The sequence below is a fragment of the Xiphias gladius genome, chromosome 17, assembly GCF_016859285.1.
Source record: "Xiphias gladius isolate SHS-SW01 ecotype Sanya breed wild chromosome 17, ASM1685928v1, whole genome shotgun sequence".
Taxonomy (NCBI): Eukaryota; Metazoa; Chordata; class Actinopteri; order Istiophoriformes; family Xiphiidae; genus Xiphias; species Xiphias gladius.
In genome coordinates this window covers 15682260-15700193 of record NC_053416.1, presented here as the reverse complement: position 1 = coordinate 15700193, position 17934 = coordinate 15682260, and the positions used below count along the sequence as shown (strand labels likewise).

The following is a 17934-nucleotide window of genomic DNA, read 5'->3' as shown; positions in this document are numbered from 1 at the left end:
CACTGGTTGTATTTGCATACTGTATGTCTCCACTGCCAAGGAAACCAGCTGAGCCTCTCTTGTGCAAATACACCTGAGAGCAAACACGCACACATACACAAACACACACACACACACACATACACACACACACACACACACACACACACACACACACACACACACACACACACACACACACACACACACACACACACACACACACACACACACACACACACACACACACACACACACACACACACACACACACACACACAGACACAGAGCCCCTTTCAAAACCTTCAAGCAGGTAAACAGGAAGGGGGATGAGGAGGAGGAGTTGGGCCAGATTAGACAGACTCTGGCTTGTCTCCTGGCCTTCCCCTCTCACCACCTCTCACCCTGTGTCAAACAGCTGAGTGTTAGACTTTGCAACAGCACATTCCACAGATTTAATATATGATTTCCCTATCTTATTCAGCCACTAAACGTCAGAGCAATGACTATCTTATTGCAAACACACCACTGATCCCATCTTGTCTGCTCTGTCATTGTATTCCTCCCTCTGTTTGGTCCCTTTACCTTTTTAACTTTACCAAGGAGGTGGAGCCACTGGTTGTATTTGCATACTGTATGTCTCCACTGCCAAGGAAACCAGCTGAGCCTCTCTTGTGCAAATACACCCGAGAGCAAACACGCACACATACACAAACACACACACGCACACACACATACACAAACACACACTCACCAAACAGGAAGACTATACCTGCTTGGTGCGAGTTAGCTGGAAACTGTCAGGTAAGACAGACCTAATTTTTGTTTGTTTGTACCTTTGGAATCAGGTAGAACATGAGTTAAAACAGATTCTGTCAGTTCTGGTAATGAAAGCAAATAATGAGAATGAGAATGAGTTAATTATTTTGCTTTTTAATGATTTTAAGTGGGTTGACAACATGGTTTCATGATAACAAGAGGTATTACTGTAACAGGTCTTCTGTCAGAAGACAGATGCTGACATCAGGCTTCAAGACAGGAATGACAGGGGAGGCAGAGGAGACCGAGACTTCAGACTGAAATTTTGTTTATATTGACATAATCCTGCAGTGACTGGAAATAACAATATGTGGTACGAACATCTTATCAAGCTTTATTTTGGGCTTATTTGAAGATTTAGCAGGTGGACAATCATGGTGGCGATAATTTCATAATGTTTTGGTTAAAAGTGATTACTTTAGAGACTGTTCTAGGAACCCTCAAGACTTTTTTGTGTTTGTAAGAAAATAGTGGAGCACAATGCCTTTGGAATTTAGGGAGGGGAGCAGAACAAAGATAACAGTGGAGCTGGTATTTCGGTCAGAGTAACAAAAGCGCCAGTCAGACAAAAGGCCTCCTTAAAGGCCATGTGAGATAATATTACTGGAAAACAACTTGTCTGATTTTCACACGTCATCTTACATGTCCTGAGTTCCACAGATACAGTTAATAAATCTGTTTGTAGTGGGGGGGTTTTTTGTGTTATTGAAGGTATTTTTCTTGCCCACATAGCTATCTGTGAAAAAGAGAAGAGAAGATTTGAATGATACCAGCACCAGGACCACTAGCACCACAGCGAAGAAGAAGTTTGGCAGAGAAATACTGAATTACAAAATTGTTCATCAAACCACTCCAGACCACACCATCAGGAAACAGAAAAGGATTCCTGATTGTAAAAAAAAATGGCTGTCCACCTAACACCTCTGTGAGTGTGGATTACAAGACCTGGGATGATGCTTTTTTAACTGAGTCCTACAGACCTTCCAACTGTCAACAATGTTCACCCCCAGGAAAAACAGTCTTCCCTCCCCCAGCCTGGAGGACTCCTTCTTCCCTCTGTCCGCATCTTCCTCAGTGTCTCTCTCCTTTGCTCTCCCTTCATCTATATCCTCTTCTGGTAGCACTGACAGCAGAGGAGGGATAGAGACGGATTTGATACTAGCTGCAGAGTTGGGACAGGCCTTATTGGAGAAGAATGAGGAGCTGGCAGCCTCTCTGGAGCAGAGGGAGAGGGAGATGGAGGTAAGGTAGCTTTCTCTTAACTATGCAAACTTTCTAACATCACTAAAAACTAGTGAGGTGGGAACAAAAGGACCACGAACAAGCAAAGTGGATTTGAGTGATTCTAGCCAGCAGTGCAATCATTATAAAACTTGAAACACTTGTTTCCTGTAAGTATTTTCCCTGTAAATTACTGAAATGCATTCATTACGTTGGAGGTATAAATTTGTGCCTGATGTAAAGTAAAGATAAATAGGATAGACCTATTTTTATGAAAGACAATATGATGTATGAGTGTAGGAAAGGCACAGGTTTCAATAATAAAATGAATGATGGATGAATTCCGTTTAGCTGCTTCAGTTTCAGGGTCCTGGTGTTGTGCCTGCTGCCTCACTGTCTCGGTTTACTGGGACACATTAATAGAACAGAGCCATTGTTAATGTTATAAGTAACACCTGAGATTTTCCTACTATGATAAGTCAAAATGCCTGCAATGAATAAGCTGCATAGAAACCAACACGTGTTGTAATTTCACTTCACATTCAAAGTAAAAAAGAACATGGAACAAAAATTATCCATGTATTTCAGTATCTGATATTTTCATGGTGTGTCGAAGCCAGTTAATGGTGTGTTTAATGTCTCAGGTTTTACAGCAGGAGAAACATCTTCTTCAGAGGAAGCTGGAGATTAACGAACTGGCATCCGGTCAGAAAGAGGCAGAGCTGGCTGCGGATTTAGCTGCCTTGAGGGCTGAGCTGGAGCGACATCTTCGCCAGGGGAGAGATCGGAGAAGAGATGAGAGTGAACAGCTGACTCTGTTAGCCAGTCATAACCAACGATTGGTGGAGCAGCTAGCAGAGGTTGGTTTGAACAGGCAGCCTTGACCCTGCATTAAGAGGACACTGACCCACCAAAGAAAAAGTCACGATCAAGTTGTAATCCTGTTAGAAAGAACAGAATCTGGGTGTGAATGCATGCGTGTCTGTGTGTGGGAACTGTCTGCACTTGTGTGGTGTCACGTCACAGTAACACGTTCAGGAACAATGCAGACCGGCAGGTTTTGGGAGACCTATCTATGTCGGTCACTGAACAACAGCCTTTCTCAACTTTTCCATCTCCTTCCCATCTAGGCTGTAACACTGGAACACTCCTTGAGGACTGAGCTCCGTTCCCTCAGAGAAGAGATGGAAGAATCCTCTTTCAACCGAAATATCAACTTCACGCAGATAGAGAATATTCAAGCAGAGGTATACTCTTAATGTTTTGCACAAGTAAATCACTGCCAAAGTGACTGGCAAAGTTTCGGTGTGACAGTGAGGAACACAGTATGCCATCTTGAATGCTGCCGGATATTAGTTCATACACAAAAAGCATTCAATTTCAAACATGGCCAAATACTATGAAATTATAATCCAATGTAAAAGTAAGGAGCTGTCTTTTATATAGTGTTTTGAAACCAAGTCCTATTAGAGAATTATGTCTAATAATTAAATATGCATGGTGTGCTATCCAAGGCCTGCCTGTAGCTGTCTTAAATTTGATTGTTTTGGGATTTTACCAAGTCAAAACATTGAGACTTTACAGTTTTTGCTCAAAATCTCAAGTTAGGCCAAGTTTTTAGGCAGTGAAGTCTCACGCAAGTCAAGCTGAAGTCAAATCTCAAGTCCTGGTCTGCTGGCTTGATTCTGACTCGTGTCCAAGTCTCGAGGCTACAGCTTTGCCGCAAATATAAGCAGAATCCGAAGTAAATCCTTTGAGATTTAACTGACTCAGAGGCACAAGCTTCCATATCTCAAAACGTCAACTAAAATGAATGACATTTATTTTAAATGTTCATCAGAAGTATAATCCAACAGCCAGAGTGCTTGTTTCATGATCCAAGCAAGAGAACCATTTCAGTTACTGCTTTCTTTTACCACTTTGACTGCTCCATTTATATACAGGTATTTTGTGTTCATCCATCTTTCCCTCCATTCCTGAACAGAACAAAGTTTTGCTGGAGCGACTGTCGCACATGGAGGCACAACTAAAAGCTTCACAGGAGGACAGTGATAGACTCCGCGTGGAGAGAGAGGGACTGAGAGAGAGATTGTCAGACCTCCAAGTGAAACTGAGAGAGAACGAAGCAGAGGTGAGGATCAATGACTGACAGCTACTTAAGATGAGCTGTTGCATTGAAAGATGAAGCTTGAGGGAACAGGAAGAGAATCAAGTGCTGCAGGCGATGTTACTCGTCACTAGATGAAGCCACTAACATGACCAGTTTGAGGCTCTTGATTTGTCTGTGTGCTTTGCCTGCATCTCACTGCTTGTGCATTTGTGTGTGTGTATATGTAGTTAGAGCAGGAGCAAGGAGTGGTGTTTGAGTTGCGTACCTTGAATCGCTCTCTGCAGAAAAGAGCTCTGAGCCTGGGAGGAGAAAGCTTCCTGGACAGTGCTCACACACAACCTTTGTCTCTGCTTAGTGAAATTCAACAATCGCAGGTACTCACAGAGACACGCGCAACACACCGGAAACTGCACCGGCAGGTGCACAGTAAATTCACAGTCTAACTTTTGCTAATGTGCACTAATTCTGACCTTGTACTCACATATTTTGATAGTTTGATACTAACTGGTCCCCAAAATTCCCGACCTCTTCGTAGCCAAATTTGCATCAAAAGCACAAACACCTACTAATAAGTGTTTTGACCGTACTGATCTTTCTTTCTGTCGGGTTGTCTCCTGCTCACCAGGCTAAAGAGGCTCTTCTGGCTCACTCCACAGTCCTGCAAGCAAGAGATGAACAGATACAAGCACTCAAACAGGAGGTCTGTCAAACTGTACAATATACGGTATAATCACACATACACAAATACAATTTACCATGGTGATTGATGTGAGTAGGGGAAATACAGTGAGTTGTTGCTGGTTTCCATTTTAGTGGGTTAGAAATACCTGAAATGGGTAAATATCCTTTCTACTATGTATAGCAAAAGACATAAATGTATTTGCTGATTTGTCTAGCATATACAAGCAAAGGAGTACAATTAGCTGTTTAACTTCATTAAGAAGGTTTCAAAAGGGCAAGAGTAAACTGTAACCTTACATCGATATTTTTAACTTAATTTATGACATTAGGCATATTCTAGTATTACTACTTACATTTTACTACAGTTAACGTCCCCATTCAATTAAAAATGTGCTTTGCCAATTATTACTTAATTTGGGTTTTTCGATCTTAACTGTGCGACATTATGTATGTGCAGAGTCTGATACTAGAAAGCTTTTACAAATTTATCTGCTGAAAGAAAAAAGTTTCTCCGCACTTCACCTAAAATCTGAATGGAGGATGTGAATGTACGAGGATGATTGTGTGACATCACAGCTAGTTTAGTGCCAGTCGTGGTCCAGTATCAGCAACGTACACAAGTGTGATGTTGAAACTTGAAACCTTCATGTTGCATATAATGATAATGGACACGCAATGAAGTAGGTGACATCTTGTGTCCAGTGCTCAGAAAGATATTTTCATGTTTGTAGATACTGGATTTTTCAATAAAAAAGAAGGAGTAGATGTAATTTTAAGAATTTTAAACAGGTTTGTTGATTTTTTTCTTTTTTGTGGAAAAGACACAAGCCATTTTTCAATGTAGAGTATTTTTATGTCTTAAAACCTTACTGGAGTTCTCAGAAGCTGGGTATTTTAAATAAGGAAAAATTATTGCAATATGTATACCTTTTTTTCACAACTTGCAGTTACAATCTCAGCAAGAAGAGCTGGAGACTTTGAGGGAAGAAATCAAGCCATTTAAAAGCAGTCCGGAAAAGCCAAGCTACAGGTATTGCTGCACAATAACACATTTGCTGATTTGATTGGAATTGATTTCATTTGAAACCACATTGATATGTGTTTTGTTAGTCATCATATCAATGTTCAGTTCCCTAGAGAGTGAGTTGGTCACAGTGCACAAGGAGAAAGAATCACTAACTCAGCAGCTTCTCAACACCATCAAACACAAGGTGGCGCTGTCTCAAGAGCTGGAAGCCTGGCAGGTGGGTCTATGTACAGGGATATAAAATTCAAAATGATGCCTTTTGGCAACACATTTACCATAGTACAATGTAAGGGTTGATTTTTTTCCCCCCATCTAAACAGTTCATCTTCATTGCAGGAGGATATGCGGTTGGTGATCAATCAGCAGGTGCATCAAAGGGAGGAGGAGAGAGAGAAGGAGAAACAGCGAGAGAGAGACAACACTGTAGGACTCCAAAGAAGCAAGTCTTTGAAAGTAAAGGGAGAAGGAGGGAAAGGATTCTTTTCTTTTTTCAGAGACAAATAACAGAGAATTTGCAGCGGTTTAAACGGACTGAGTATCAGCCTTTATCTTTACCACTGTGAGCTGATGTTGCCAGATAATGTAGCCGACTGTTATCTGAATCAACAAGTAAAATGTTTACAGACCTCATATTTGAATAGATTCAAATACATTTGTATATATAGTAAATGGATGTATAGTAACAGTATATCAGTAATTTCAGTTTTTAGGATTTTAATATTAAAAAGTTAAAGCCACTAATGAGTCTTTACTAGGTGAGAGCAAGTTCTTAAAGCTGCTTTTTCTAAATGTTTTTGGTCAGGCCAACTCTGTGTTCAGGTAGAGCAAAATGAGTATTATAGTCTGCGGGACTGCAGACTGCATACAAAGTTCATGTAAAGGCACAAGTTTGCAAGAGCAGTGCGAAATGACACGAAGTGACAAGTTTGAAAATGTTTCACATTTCACATTTCATCAAACTGCTTCATAAATATACAGAGGGGACAGGAAAAAGGAGAGAGACAATAGGACATTAAACAGAAAGTGCCACAGTTTCTGGTGAATATAAATACACGGGCGCACTCCCGAAGATATGACCGATGTGTCCATTGCTAACAGCTAACATCTTCACAGTCGGTGCTTTGGGTATTTGTGGCAAAAACACAAACGTTAGAGCGGTCAAATTTGCTCACATTTGCTTCGCTTTCCGCCTGAATGCACCTTGACGCACACTAAAATGAACTAAACACAAAAATCTGACGGCCTTATAAAAGTTGTTATGGTGAACATATTAGCAACTATTTTAACATCCACCAGACATAGAGCAACACATTCCCTTAGTGTCTCTGGTGTTGCTTGGCCGCCTGAAAAATTTCCAGTATTCACTCTCCTTTTATCTTTGTTTTGGTCTCTAACAATTCCTGAGAAAAACATCTGGCTCTTTAGTTTGCTAGATGCTTAACTATATACAGAAAATACAACCAAAACGATGATTTAAAGGAGGCTAAAAAGCAGCTTGGTGCTGAGAGTAAGTTAAGAGTTATGTTGCAATTTTCTGTTGGCTTGTCACTACGAGTCACCCCTTTCCTATTACATGTAGTCATTTGATCCATAGTAAATACTAAAAATATCGCTAGGGGAGCTTTAAAACACAATGAATGCACAGGGCCATATCTACAGAACTGCAATATGTCCCTACAAATATTAACACACTTCAAGAAAAAAAGAGTCTAACTATAATAGAAATAACATCTTTAATAAATGAAGTCAAAAAAGACAGTCATTCCCTTCCACTTCTCTCCATGCTTATATTACATAATGTATAAATAATACATATGCAATATTTCATACATTTAACAGGACTAGAAATACCCCGAAGCAGTGTGAGTAGTGCAGGTTGCATACAGGACAGTGTTTCTGCATTCCTTCATCTATATACTGTACATACAGTACAGTCCTGGCTCATAGCAGGACTCATAGTTAGTGCATAGCCCCTCACACATACCTCTGCTGAGTGGTAGTAAATACAGTATGGCACAGCACCTATTCTCTTAGAGTCAACGGGCTATTTGTTCGTGTGTGGAACTCTCACATACTTTTATTCGCTGGCAAAAAGAAAAAGATGACAATCAAACACACAATCATACACACACTTCCAGGGATCTTACTGGTGTTTTAGCATGATTTCATCCATTTACTAAAACTCACACAGAGCTGACATTACTGCTGACCACTTTGTTTCTAGATTGAAGCTCTAAGCATTAGCTGGTGAAAATCATCTCACAGAAACTGGCTTGAGATAATTAAACAGTGAACATGTAATCAGCTTTATTTTTTCTCTGTTAGTATCATGTGGTAATGCTGAGTGTAACACCTGTATCAACCCTAATCCATGTAAACCAATGGCTGCCTGGAAAATGGGAAAAGTCATGTATTAGTTTTACAAATCACAATGTGCTGTGGAGAATGGTCAGCAGAGAGGTCAGGTATACACAAATTCTAGTTAATGGGATAAAACATGAAAAGCACCATAATATGTTAATGCAATCTATATACATAAAGTTTCTTCGTGACTACCTACAGTATAAAACTTGTATTTATTTGCAGTTTACAGTACAGTATGCCTCTTATCCTTTCTGTTTCCATTATCCAGAAGGTGATGTGCAGTCTGGTTTCAGGGAGAAACCAGCCCCTAAAAATGTTAATCCAATCTTCCTGTGTAATCCTATTGTCACCCAACAAGAAACATCACCTCCATTTTGAGAGGTAGGTTGCAAAATGAGATGCATCAATTTAAGGAAACACTTTGGGCTTCAACACCCAAAACATCCATGATACTCAGGTGGTTTACTGAGGCTGATGGACCCTGCAAATTTAGGTTATAATGGAGCCTCTTAAAATAGGTCTCTGGACGGTTGTCCTGACAGTGAGCTGTAATGCCACCAGGGATTACTGGAGGATTATCCCACATTGACTCCTAGGCCCACTTGCAGCTTGTCCCCTCTGTGATTTACAAAGGCACCCATAATCAGGGTGGCAGGGAGCGGGGTGAGGCGCTTCTCCAACACGCCTCCTATTATGCACCGACTGTTTATCATACCTGGATACACAAACAGAAAAAAAGTCTCTGTATTTTCTCTGAATTATTTTCATCAAGCCTGGCATTTGAAAGAAATTTACCTCGAAATACCATGTTGGCCTCTGGGAGTTCCATCTGATACCCAAACGAGGTTGTGGTCTCCTGCGTCCTGGTACTCGCTTCAAACTCCACTCCAACTTGGATCTGATGAACATGCATAGAGGCTAATGAATTTTTGGGATAAGCACTAAAGCAGATATTGTGTTTATAAAGTATGGTGGTATTTGCTGTACCTGTTTGTTGGCTCTGTGATAGTAGCTCGCATGGGCACCTCCTTTCCCAGCATTCAGCGTCACCACCCAGTTTGGACCTGCATGAAGAGAAAGTGAAACGCTGCTGCTAGATCCACCAAAACAGATCAGGAAATAAGCCATTGGAATTAAATCAGATGTTTACAGCAGATTCACAAATAAAAGCAAAACTCACGCGAGTACTGTCCAGCCAAAGTAAGAATTCCTCCTTCCTCTGCTCTTCCCCGATGGTAGACCAGCTCCCCTCCTAACACCAGTCCAGAGGACACGCTCTGCAGGAAGTGTGCCACAAGGATAACTGTCCCAGAAAAACACACACAGATACATAGAAGACACATATGTAGTACATTAGATTAGGCAAGGGAGTACCATGTTTCAGTTTCGGGACTGATACTAAGGACATGGTTTTAAAAAGCTAATATATCATATCAGGAGAAAGTACATTATTTCCCCAAACATATCAATAGACACTGATATGCATGCTTGTGTCTGTGTACAAGTGCAGGTGTAAAATGGCATGAAAATGTTTGAGTACCCCTGGTCAAACTTTCTGTTACTGTGAATAGTTAAGCAGGTAAAAGATGAACTGATCTCCAAAAGTCATAGAGTTAAAGATGACACAGTTCTTCAATATTTTAAGAAAGGTTACTTTTCGATTTCCATCTTTTACAGTTTCAAAATAACAAAAAAGGAAAAGGGCCTGAAACAAAAGATTTGGCACCCTGCATGCTCAGTACTTAGTAACACCCCCTCTGGCAAGTATCACAGCTTTTTTTTTGGAGCCAGATAAGAGTCTTTCAGTTTTTTGTTTGAGGTATTTTCACCCATTCTTCGCATGAACTGCCCCTTTGAGGTCTATCCAAAGATTTTCAATGATGTTCAGTTGGTGAGACTGTGAGGGCCAAGGCAGAACCTTCAGCTTGTGCCTCTTGAGTTCGTCAATTGTGGACTTTGAGGTGTGTTTAGGATCATTATCCTGTTGTAGACGCCATCCTCTTTTCATCTGCAGCTTTTTACAGACAGTGTGATGTTTGCTCCCCAAAATTGCTGGTATTTCATTGAACCCATTCTTCCCTTCACCAGTGAAATGTTCCCCGTGCCACTGGCTGCAACACAGGGCAAAGCATGATCCATCCACCCCCATGTTAAACATTTGGAGAGGTTTTCTTTTCAGGACATTATGTTTTTTTCTCCAAAAATACCTTTGCTCATTGCAGCCAAAAAGTTCAATTTTAACTTCATCTTCCCAACAGGACTTGTTTCCAAAATGAATCAGACTTATTTCGATTTTCCTTTGCAAACTTCTGACACTGGATTTTGTGCTGAGGATGCAGGAAAGGTTTTCTTCTGATGACTGTTCCATGAAAGTCATATTTGCGTAGGTGTTGCTGCCCATTAGAGGGATGCACCAGTCTGCTAAATCTTCATGGAGGTCTTTTACAGTCAAACGAGGGTTCTGATTTGCCTTTCAAGCAATCCTACAAGCAGTTCTCTCTGAAAGTTTTCTTGGTCTTCCAGACCTCAACCTGACCTCCATCATTCCTGTTGACTGCCATTTCTTAGTTACATTACAAACTGAGGAAACGGCTACCTGAAAATGCTTTGCTACCTTCTTATAGCCTTCTCCTGCTTTGTGGTCATCAATTCTTTTAATTTTCAGAATGCTAGGCAGCTGCTTAGAGGTGCCCATGGCTGACTGTTGGGAAAAGGTCTGAGGAGTCAGAGTGTTTATAAAGCTTTTAAATTCGCATCGCTTGGCCTTTTCTATCGATGACTGTCAACAAGCCATTACCGTAACAAGCTAATTAAGGTCTGAGAGCTTGGTAAAGTCATCTGAGAACTCAAATCTCTTTGGGTGCCCAAACTTTTGTTTGGTGCTCCTTTCCCTTTTTTTCCATTATAAAATTGTACAAAACAAAAATAATACTTTAATCTTGCTTAAAAAGTTGAAAAGAATGTTTCACTTTTAATTTTATGCCTTTTAGAGATCAGTTCATCTTCTACTCACTTAACTATAATTTAAGAAATTTTGAGCAGGGATGCCAAAACTTTTTCATGCCACTGTAATTTGACACGTAATTTGAGGAATCAGGTGAGGCTCTAATCATTCCACCTGTTATTTATCACCTGACTCTCTGAGGACGTCTGGGTTGGCTACTGTCACAGCAGCAGTGAAGTCGTTCCCTCTGTACTCAGTCTCAAACTGCCACGTTACAAACTGGGACTGCTGAGTCTACAACACCATCAAGAATTTGAATGTTGAGTTTTATAGCAAAGAGCATTATTTTTGTGTAAAATAACTGCCTTTTATAGAAACAGTGATTGAATGTGGGATGGGATCGATGGATATAAGGAAAGAAATGGTGATTAGGACCTCACCTGGAACACTGTTCTGGCTCGTACACGCTCAGTGAGATGCAGCAGAGCGTGAGCATTCAGACTACCCGAAGAGTCCATCTCACCGATCAATGCTGGGGCATCCTAAAATGTGATGAAGGATCATTATGCAACCTGACAACTGTCTGTTTTCCAAACAGCTAAAAACATTAATGATAAAGCAGTGGTAACATGTTTATCATCTGATGATTTGTGCTTGACCTTGTCTCTGCTGTAATTGTCAGACTGCAGATGCTCCACGTGGAATCGATAGTTCGAAGGACTAACAGCACTGAGATGCAGAGTATGACTGACCTGGATGCAAACATATGCATCAAGTTAAACATCAGGCATTTTAAGATGTAAGCGATTTACACCCTTATAGTCTTTAAATGCAACAAATTATTTGCAGGCAAATAAATATGAGAGGAAGAGTCACCTTGAAGAAGCTGCTCAGAGTTTTATTGACGATCATCTTAACTCCCTCAATCTGTTGAGGAAAAACATCTGAGGAGATAGGGAGAAAAACAGTCAGATTTAAAACGTTAATATCACATTTGGTGCATTTACAGGCACTGTGATCATCTGATTCATCTGATCCTCAACTTCTGATAGTGATTGATTTCAGAAAGTTTCATTTTCATTTTTCAGATTATGGGATTATGTGTAACTAATATTTTGATAGAGAAACATTATTACTGGGGCACTAAAACTGTTATTTACATGGTTACAGCAGGACAAATACATATTTTACAAATTATTTTGGGAGATAAAACTGCATGTAAACTTTTGGGAGGATAGAAAGATACTCAGAATTCCATGAGTTCAATGTTAGCATTGCATTTGTCACAGCTGACAGCCAATGTACATTCAAGAAGATGATGACTTTTTGCATCGGGCATTCAAATGTGTGACTACTTTTTTCAATGTACTGTCTGCTCCATGGTCAGCACCTCTTTAACCATGGTGTGCACTCCACAGTTCTTGGTTTTTTTGCCAGACCTACCTTTGCAGCTCCTGTGGAGAGAGTGAAAGCTACCGGGGTTGGGCAGGCGGCCATCTCTCCTCTCCCAGCGTGGCGGACTGTCCCAGTGAGCAGGATGCGTGTCCCAGCGAAAAGGAGGGGGGTCCGTGGAGAAAGGCCAGCTCTGATGGCCTGGACCAGAAGACAAAGCCAGGACACTGCCCATGTGGGCGCAGCACTTCATACAAGACACAAAGAAACAAAGGAGAGATTTATGATGATGCTGTGACCCATTTATTTATACAGCTGGATGTGAACTTTTTTAAGCCAGACTCTGTCCTACATGAAGAGAACAGAGGCAAAGCATAAAGCATGCCCTGATATATAATTTAAAAGAAAAAAGAAACACATTTTCCTTGGCCAATTGTGCTTTCACCAAGGCTCGAACCTAACATCTGTCACGCAACGTTTATATGGAGTATAGACAATGTCCTGACCATACATAATATAAAAGAAATGTAGAGGTTGTTGTAAAAACACCTAAATTCACAGCCAGTTATTCACAAGTTATCAAACATCAAAGATGCAAAAAAAATTAAAAATTAAAAATTAATATTGGATTTGAAACTCGAATTACAGAAAATATTACAACTAAGTGCATCAGGCCAGGCTGTCTGTTGTTTCCATGTGCAGGTGCAGCAATTCCGTTAGCTAGCATGACCTTAGCATCAGCAAAAACAGATGCATGTCTGTGCGCTAGTTGTTTTACTACCTCTGTCCGATGTGATCGAGAGACCTTAAAATCCCGAGCGGAACTGAGAACTGCACATCAGAAAGACTGTCAGGCGGATTTTCCTCTTTAGTAAACGAAGAAATATGCGAAAGCAACTGATGCTGGAATCAAGTGATGCTGCAAATAGCTCCCTCCTCCAGATGTGATGCGCCATCCTGCAATTACGTCCCTCTGTAAACATGAGTTGAATTCCGTTTTCTGAAAAATTACGCTCTGACATTTGCATGCGTAAAATTGTCAACTCAGCGGTAATATTATAAAAATAAGAACAAGTATACATTTTAACTTTCCAAAAGTTTAACTTCAAATATATTTTTGAGGTTTCGAGAGCTCGGCTAAATAACGCAACGTTCCTGAAGTTTTGTTTCGTGTCGGACCACTGTGTGTGCGACACAGCGTCCAACGCAAGCTGCTACAGGTGAGATACTATTATTCAGCTTTCATATGCTGCGGTGCCGAGCAGAACAGGACAAGGTCAGCGGCTTTGTTTTACAGCGCAGTCAGTATGGTTTTTTTGTCATTTGAGCCAGTCTTAGACACAAGACACGGCCGTTGCTTACTAAAAAAATTCATTTACAACGACCATATTAGGCCGTGAGGAAGTCACTTTCGCTCTCAAAGCCAGAAAAACGGGAGAAGTTGGGTTTTGTTTTTTTTTCGGGGGGCTTTCAGGGAATTGAGTTTTTCTGTGTCGCCGCATTTGTAGGTGGACTGGACATGTCTCCTTCACGGTCCGTATTGTTGGTGGGAGAAGGGAACTTCTCGTTCTCTGCGTCCATGAGCCAGATATACGCTGACACAGAGACCTGCATAACGGCCACTTGTCTGCAGCATAAGGATGAGGCACTGCGGCATGAGGGTGCAGCCAGTAACGTTCAGATCATCAAGGACTCAGGTACATGTTTGTGGTTACTTTCATAATTGTTCTCAGCTGCATTTTATGGGCAACACTTTTTCTTTCTTTTCTTGTTATTTATCTTATTTGTTATTCAGGTGGAACTGTGCTTTTCGAGGTGGACTGCACAAAGCTGGGGGAATGTGCCTCCCTGCGGGGCCGTGTGTTTGACCGTGTGGTGTTCAACTTTCCTCACTGCGGCAGAAAGAGTGGGGTGAAAAAGAACCGAGAACTCCTCAAAAACTTCTTTCTCAGGTATAACTGCATCATACCCTAGTCATCAGTCCTTTCACAGCATTCTCCACCATGCCTCATGTGTGTCCATACTTAATGATTTCAAACCATTCATTCCAAAAAAACACTGTTGTTCAGTTGGGCACTGTTACTTCTCCTTATCGACATATCATTTTACCCGCCGATTGATGACATTGACTACAGTACCTACAAATAATGACAATAATTATGTATAATTCCCGAGTTTTATCTCTTTTCTCAATTGAACCTTGTCCATAGCACCAAGTCTTGACAAACATTGAGTAACAAAAGCTGGCTTGAATGCTTGCTCAGATTCATAATCTTCTGTACTTATACTTTGACCAGACAGTTCCTGATTGAAATGACTTTCACACTATTTTCATTTCAGCATATTTCTATGGCTGTCTTTTGTTAAATGCATTTATTTCTATTTTTTTCTTAGACAAACATTTATATTTCATATATACAGTATACACATCCATCCATCCATTAGCTATTAGCTTAATCCTTTGAGGGCAGCGGGGAGGGGGCTGGAGCAAATCCCTGCTGACATTGGGTGAGAAGCAGGGTACACCCTGGAGAGGTCGCCAGTCTATCACAGGACTGACATATGCTCACATTCACACCTACGGGCAATTTATAGTTGCCAATAGAGTTGCCTGCGTATCTTTGGACTGTGGAAGGAATCAGGAGTACCCCGAAAAATAATTAACTCACACGGGAACGAGGAGAACATGAGATTTTCTCAGTGGGACCTTACCTTGTCAAATAAAGAAAATTGCATTGAAATTAATTGAAAAAAGATTACATTATTATTATTATTAATAGGGCTGATGTCACCCTAATTGTCTAGATATGTATATGAAAAAAAAACGTTTCCAACTTCCATCTTCTGTGACAATAGTCCAGAATACTCGCGTTCATTTTTCTGCGTCTCCAGTTGTGTTCAGGTATTGGCTGAAGACGGGGAGGTTCATGTTTCCTTGTGCAACGGACAGGGCGGGACACCAGCGGACCAGCCGAAGCGAGAGTGGCACAACAGCTGGCAAGTGGCTGCCATGGCAGCAGAAGCACACCTAATCCTTAGTGACATCCATCCTTTTGAAAGTGAGAAATACCAGAGCTACAAGTGCACTGGATACAGGTAAGCAGTAAAGGTGAGTGTTGCAGTGTACAAATATAACCGGCACTTTGTGTCCATCTTTGTGTGTTTGACGTGTGTTTGCATATTGATTTTTTTCTAATGATGATGTTGCTGTTGTGCAGGAGCCAGGATAAGGGATTTCATGTGGAGAAAGCTTTGCTCCATGTGTTCACCCACAGCCTCGCCTACACCTCCGCTCGGATGCTTAAGGTGGAGGAGGCTGTTGAAGGGGAGAAGGTCCAGTACAACCTACCAGCTGAGCTCAGTGATTATATATTCAGGTACAGTATATAATAGGCTCTCATGCCGTTTGAGTAATAAGCCACCAGCGCCAAGAAAGTTATATAACCACATACTTACTGTTTCCTCTCTTTCATCAGGGGATTTCTCTGCTCAGGGTCTGTCCACCCTGTCAGATTGCTGCAAGATTTTCTTCTCGAAGGACTGGCAGAGGAGTGGTTGGTCTCCATGACGACAGACGCCATTCCCTTCCTCCTGACGGCCAAACAGCTGCAGACGTGCTGCCGTGATGTAGACAGTACACACTGCTACTGGATCAACCTGCTTCAGAAAGACCTCAACTCTGACATATATACTTCTGCAGACAAAGAAAAAGATCGGCTGACGTTCTCGGACAGTCAGAGACGCACAGACACACCAGAAACTCTGTCAGCCACATATGTTATCTCAGATAAAGTGAACAGGGTGAGGAGCAAAGGAGCTAAGAGCTTAAGGTCTGCATGTTCTCTGGATGTTGATCCTGAAGGGGAAAGTGGTCTTTATTTGCTGCGTCCATCACTGCTCCCTCAGATGGAAGAGCTTCTAACTAAAACAAAAGAGTTGATTAACAATGCAGTGAGTCATAGGGAGACTGAGACGAATAATAAAAGTGTTGAAGTTGAAGGAAATAAGGAGGAGGAGCCCTGTGGGGGCTGTAATGGTGTAACTAGCTTGTTATTTGGCATTAGTGGCCTGGTTTTCAGGAGTGTGCCCGTCAACCCCTGGGCCCTGCCTGTCTTTCACGAGCTTCTGCTCAGAGGTGTTTTCCCTTCAAAGTGTGAGCCAGTCAGATTGCTTGGACAAAGGCTGGAAACGCTACTTGCACCATATGGGGTCTCCCTGATTTCAGAACGGGGAGGTCTGCGTCTGACGGCACAGCCGATGGGTTCGGTTGGTAAGGTGTTTGCAAGAAATGCAAGTGACAACATTAACCACGTGACTGTGTCCCTAAATTTGGACCTTCTGGCCGTGCTCCTGTTCTCCCTCCCCGACTGGCGGCTGCTGTGGTCACATGACCCACGCTTCTTAAAACAGTTTGAACTCCACCCACCACCTGGGACTTCTTTCCACCCATTTTCCCTTTTCCCGGAGCACTTCAGCTTTGACATCAGCTTCTGGACAGGGCCGACATGGGAGGAGAACAAGTTCCACGCTGTGGTCCGAGAGGCCAGTCATGGGACCGTGGAGCAAGTTAAACTCATTGACACATTCTCACATCCAGACCTGAGCCAGACCAGTTACTGCTACAGACTCATCTACCACTCACACACACATGCTCTGTCACACACACAAGCCCTCAAATTTCACAAACACTTGGAGTCTTTACTTTCCTCACGGTTGAAAGTCTCCATCAGGTAGCTAGATATCAGTCTCTTGGAGGAACAGGGATTTAACCTCAGTTTTTTTCAGAGACCTCATAATTACCGACAAAAGTCTGTCTGTGACTGCTAAGCAAATTATAAGCATATAATCTGCAAAACTGTAGTTGAACAATGTTTATAATAACTGAGGCATTGTTTATAGTATGTCTTTGAAATGTGATTGGAATTCTGTGTTTCTGTGTGTGTTTTAATTACCCTACAATAAACCAGTTATTTAATATTAATTTGTGGTCTGTCAAAAATCATTGTAAAATAGTAATAGTCATATGTCATCAAAGCATAAAAGCAAGTACTTTGCAATAAAACATGTATAAAATCAGTAATCTCTGTTGCAATAGCATCTGTAACAAGCAAAGCCAGTATATTCTTCTGATGTTACATGCTTGAGACTTGGGTAACTACAAGTCCATCATTTCCTGGAAAGAACTATGTAAATTTGTACTAATTATAGGAAAAAATAGAGAATGTTATGAGACTGTTAGGACTTATGTAGTTTTGAGTGAGTCTATATATAGTTCTTGATTTCAAGAGGAATTTTCTTGAAAGAACTGCTCTACTTTAACCCCAGTATATACTAACGAATCATTAAATTTATGATTGTCAAACTTATTTTTCATATGTTGAATTTTTGTGCTTGGCT

General features: G+C 41.2%; 3 protein-coding genes across 9 annotated transcripts; 2 read left to right on the top strand and 1 right to left on the bottom strand.

Annotated features, from left to right (window-relative positions):
• The first annotated feature begins 700 nt into the window (after positions 1 to 700).
• On the top strand, positions 701 to 8374 carry bicdl2 (BICD family like cargo adaptor 2). 4 transcript variants are annotated; one of them, XM_040150618.1, is made up of 10 exons: positions 701 to 783; positions 1531 to 2040; positions 2664 to 2879; positions 3150 to 3266; positions 4004 to 4150; positions 4357 to 4503; positions 4755 to 4829; positions 5758 to 5840; positions 5940 to 6054; positions 6174 to 8374. In XM_040150618.1, the coding sequence occupies exons 2-10, from the start codon at positions 1795 to 1797 to the stop codon at positions 6339 to 6341; spliced, it is 1314 nt and encodes a 437-aa protein (XP_040006552.1). In that variant the 5' UTR covers positions 701 to 783; positions 1531 to 1794; the 3' UTR covers positions 6342 to 8374. The 4 variants fall into 4 exon arrangements, with proteins under 4 accessions (XP_040006552.1, XP_040006554.1, XP_040006555.1 ...); XM_040150620.1 differs by lacking the exon at positions 4357 to 4503; XM_040150621.1 differs by lacking the exon at positions 6174 to 8374 and having other exon boundaries at positions 5921 to 6047.
• Positions 8375 to 8394: 20 nt separating this feature from the next.
• Positions 8395 to 16036, bottom strand: si:dkey-71l1.1 (uncharacterized protein LOC569883 homolog). Of its 2 annotated transcripts, none has more exons than XM_040150623.1 (10): positions 15994 to 16036; positions 12589 to 12784; positions 12022 to 12089; positions 11805 to 11897; positions 11586 to 11687; positions 11334 to 11439; positions 9382 to 9504; positions 9189 to 9265; positions 8997 to 9099; positions 8395 to 8916 (listed from the first exon to the last, which is right to left on the bottom strand). In XM_040150623.1, exons 2-10 carry the CDS (start codon positions 12770 to 12772, stop codon positions 8777 to 8779), a joined length of 996 nt encoding a protein of 331 aa, XP_040006557.1. In that variant the 5' UTR covers positions 12773 to 12784; positions 15994 to 16036; the 3' UTR covers positions 8395 to 8776. The 2 variants fall into 2 exon arrangements, with proteins under 2 accessions (XP_040006557.1, XP_040006556.1); XM_040150622.1 differs by lacking the exon at positions 15994 to 16036 and adding an exon at positions 13319 to 13483.
• On the top strand, positions 13704 to 17551 carry fdxacb1 (ferredoxin-fold anticodon binding domain containing 1). 3 transcript variants are annotated; one of them, XM_040150616.1, is made up of 6 exons: positions 13704 to 13757; positions 14046 to 14234; positions 14333 to 14489; positions 15430 to 15633; positions 15756 to 15914; positions 16014 to 17550. In XM_040150616.1, the coding sequence occupies exons 2-6, from the start codon at positions 14057 to 14059 to the stop codon at positions 17269 to 17271; spliced, it is 1956 nt and encodes a 651-aa protein (XP_040006550.1). In that variant the 5' UTR covers positions 13704 to 13757; positions 14046 to 14056; the 3' UTR covers positions 17272 to 17550. The 3 variants fall into 3 exon arrangements, with proteins under 3 accessions (XP_040006550.1, XP_040006549.1, XP_040006551.1); XM_040150615.1 differs by lacking the exon at positions 13704 to 13757 and adding an exon at positions 13768 to 13813 and having other exon boundaries at positions 16014 to 17549; XM_040150617.1 differs by lacking the exon at positions 13704 to 13757 and adding an exon at positions 13800 to 13838 and having other exon boundaries at positions 16014 to 17551.
• The last annotated feature ends 383 nt before the right edge of the window (positions 17552 to 17934 follow it).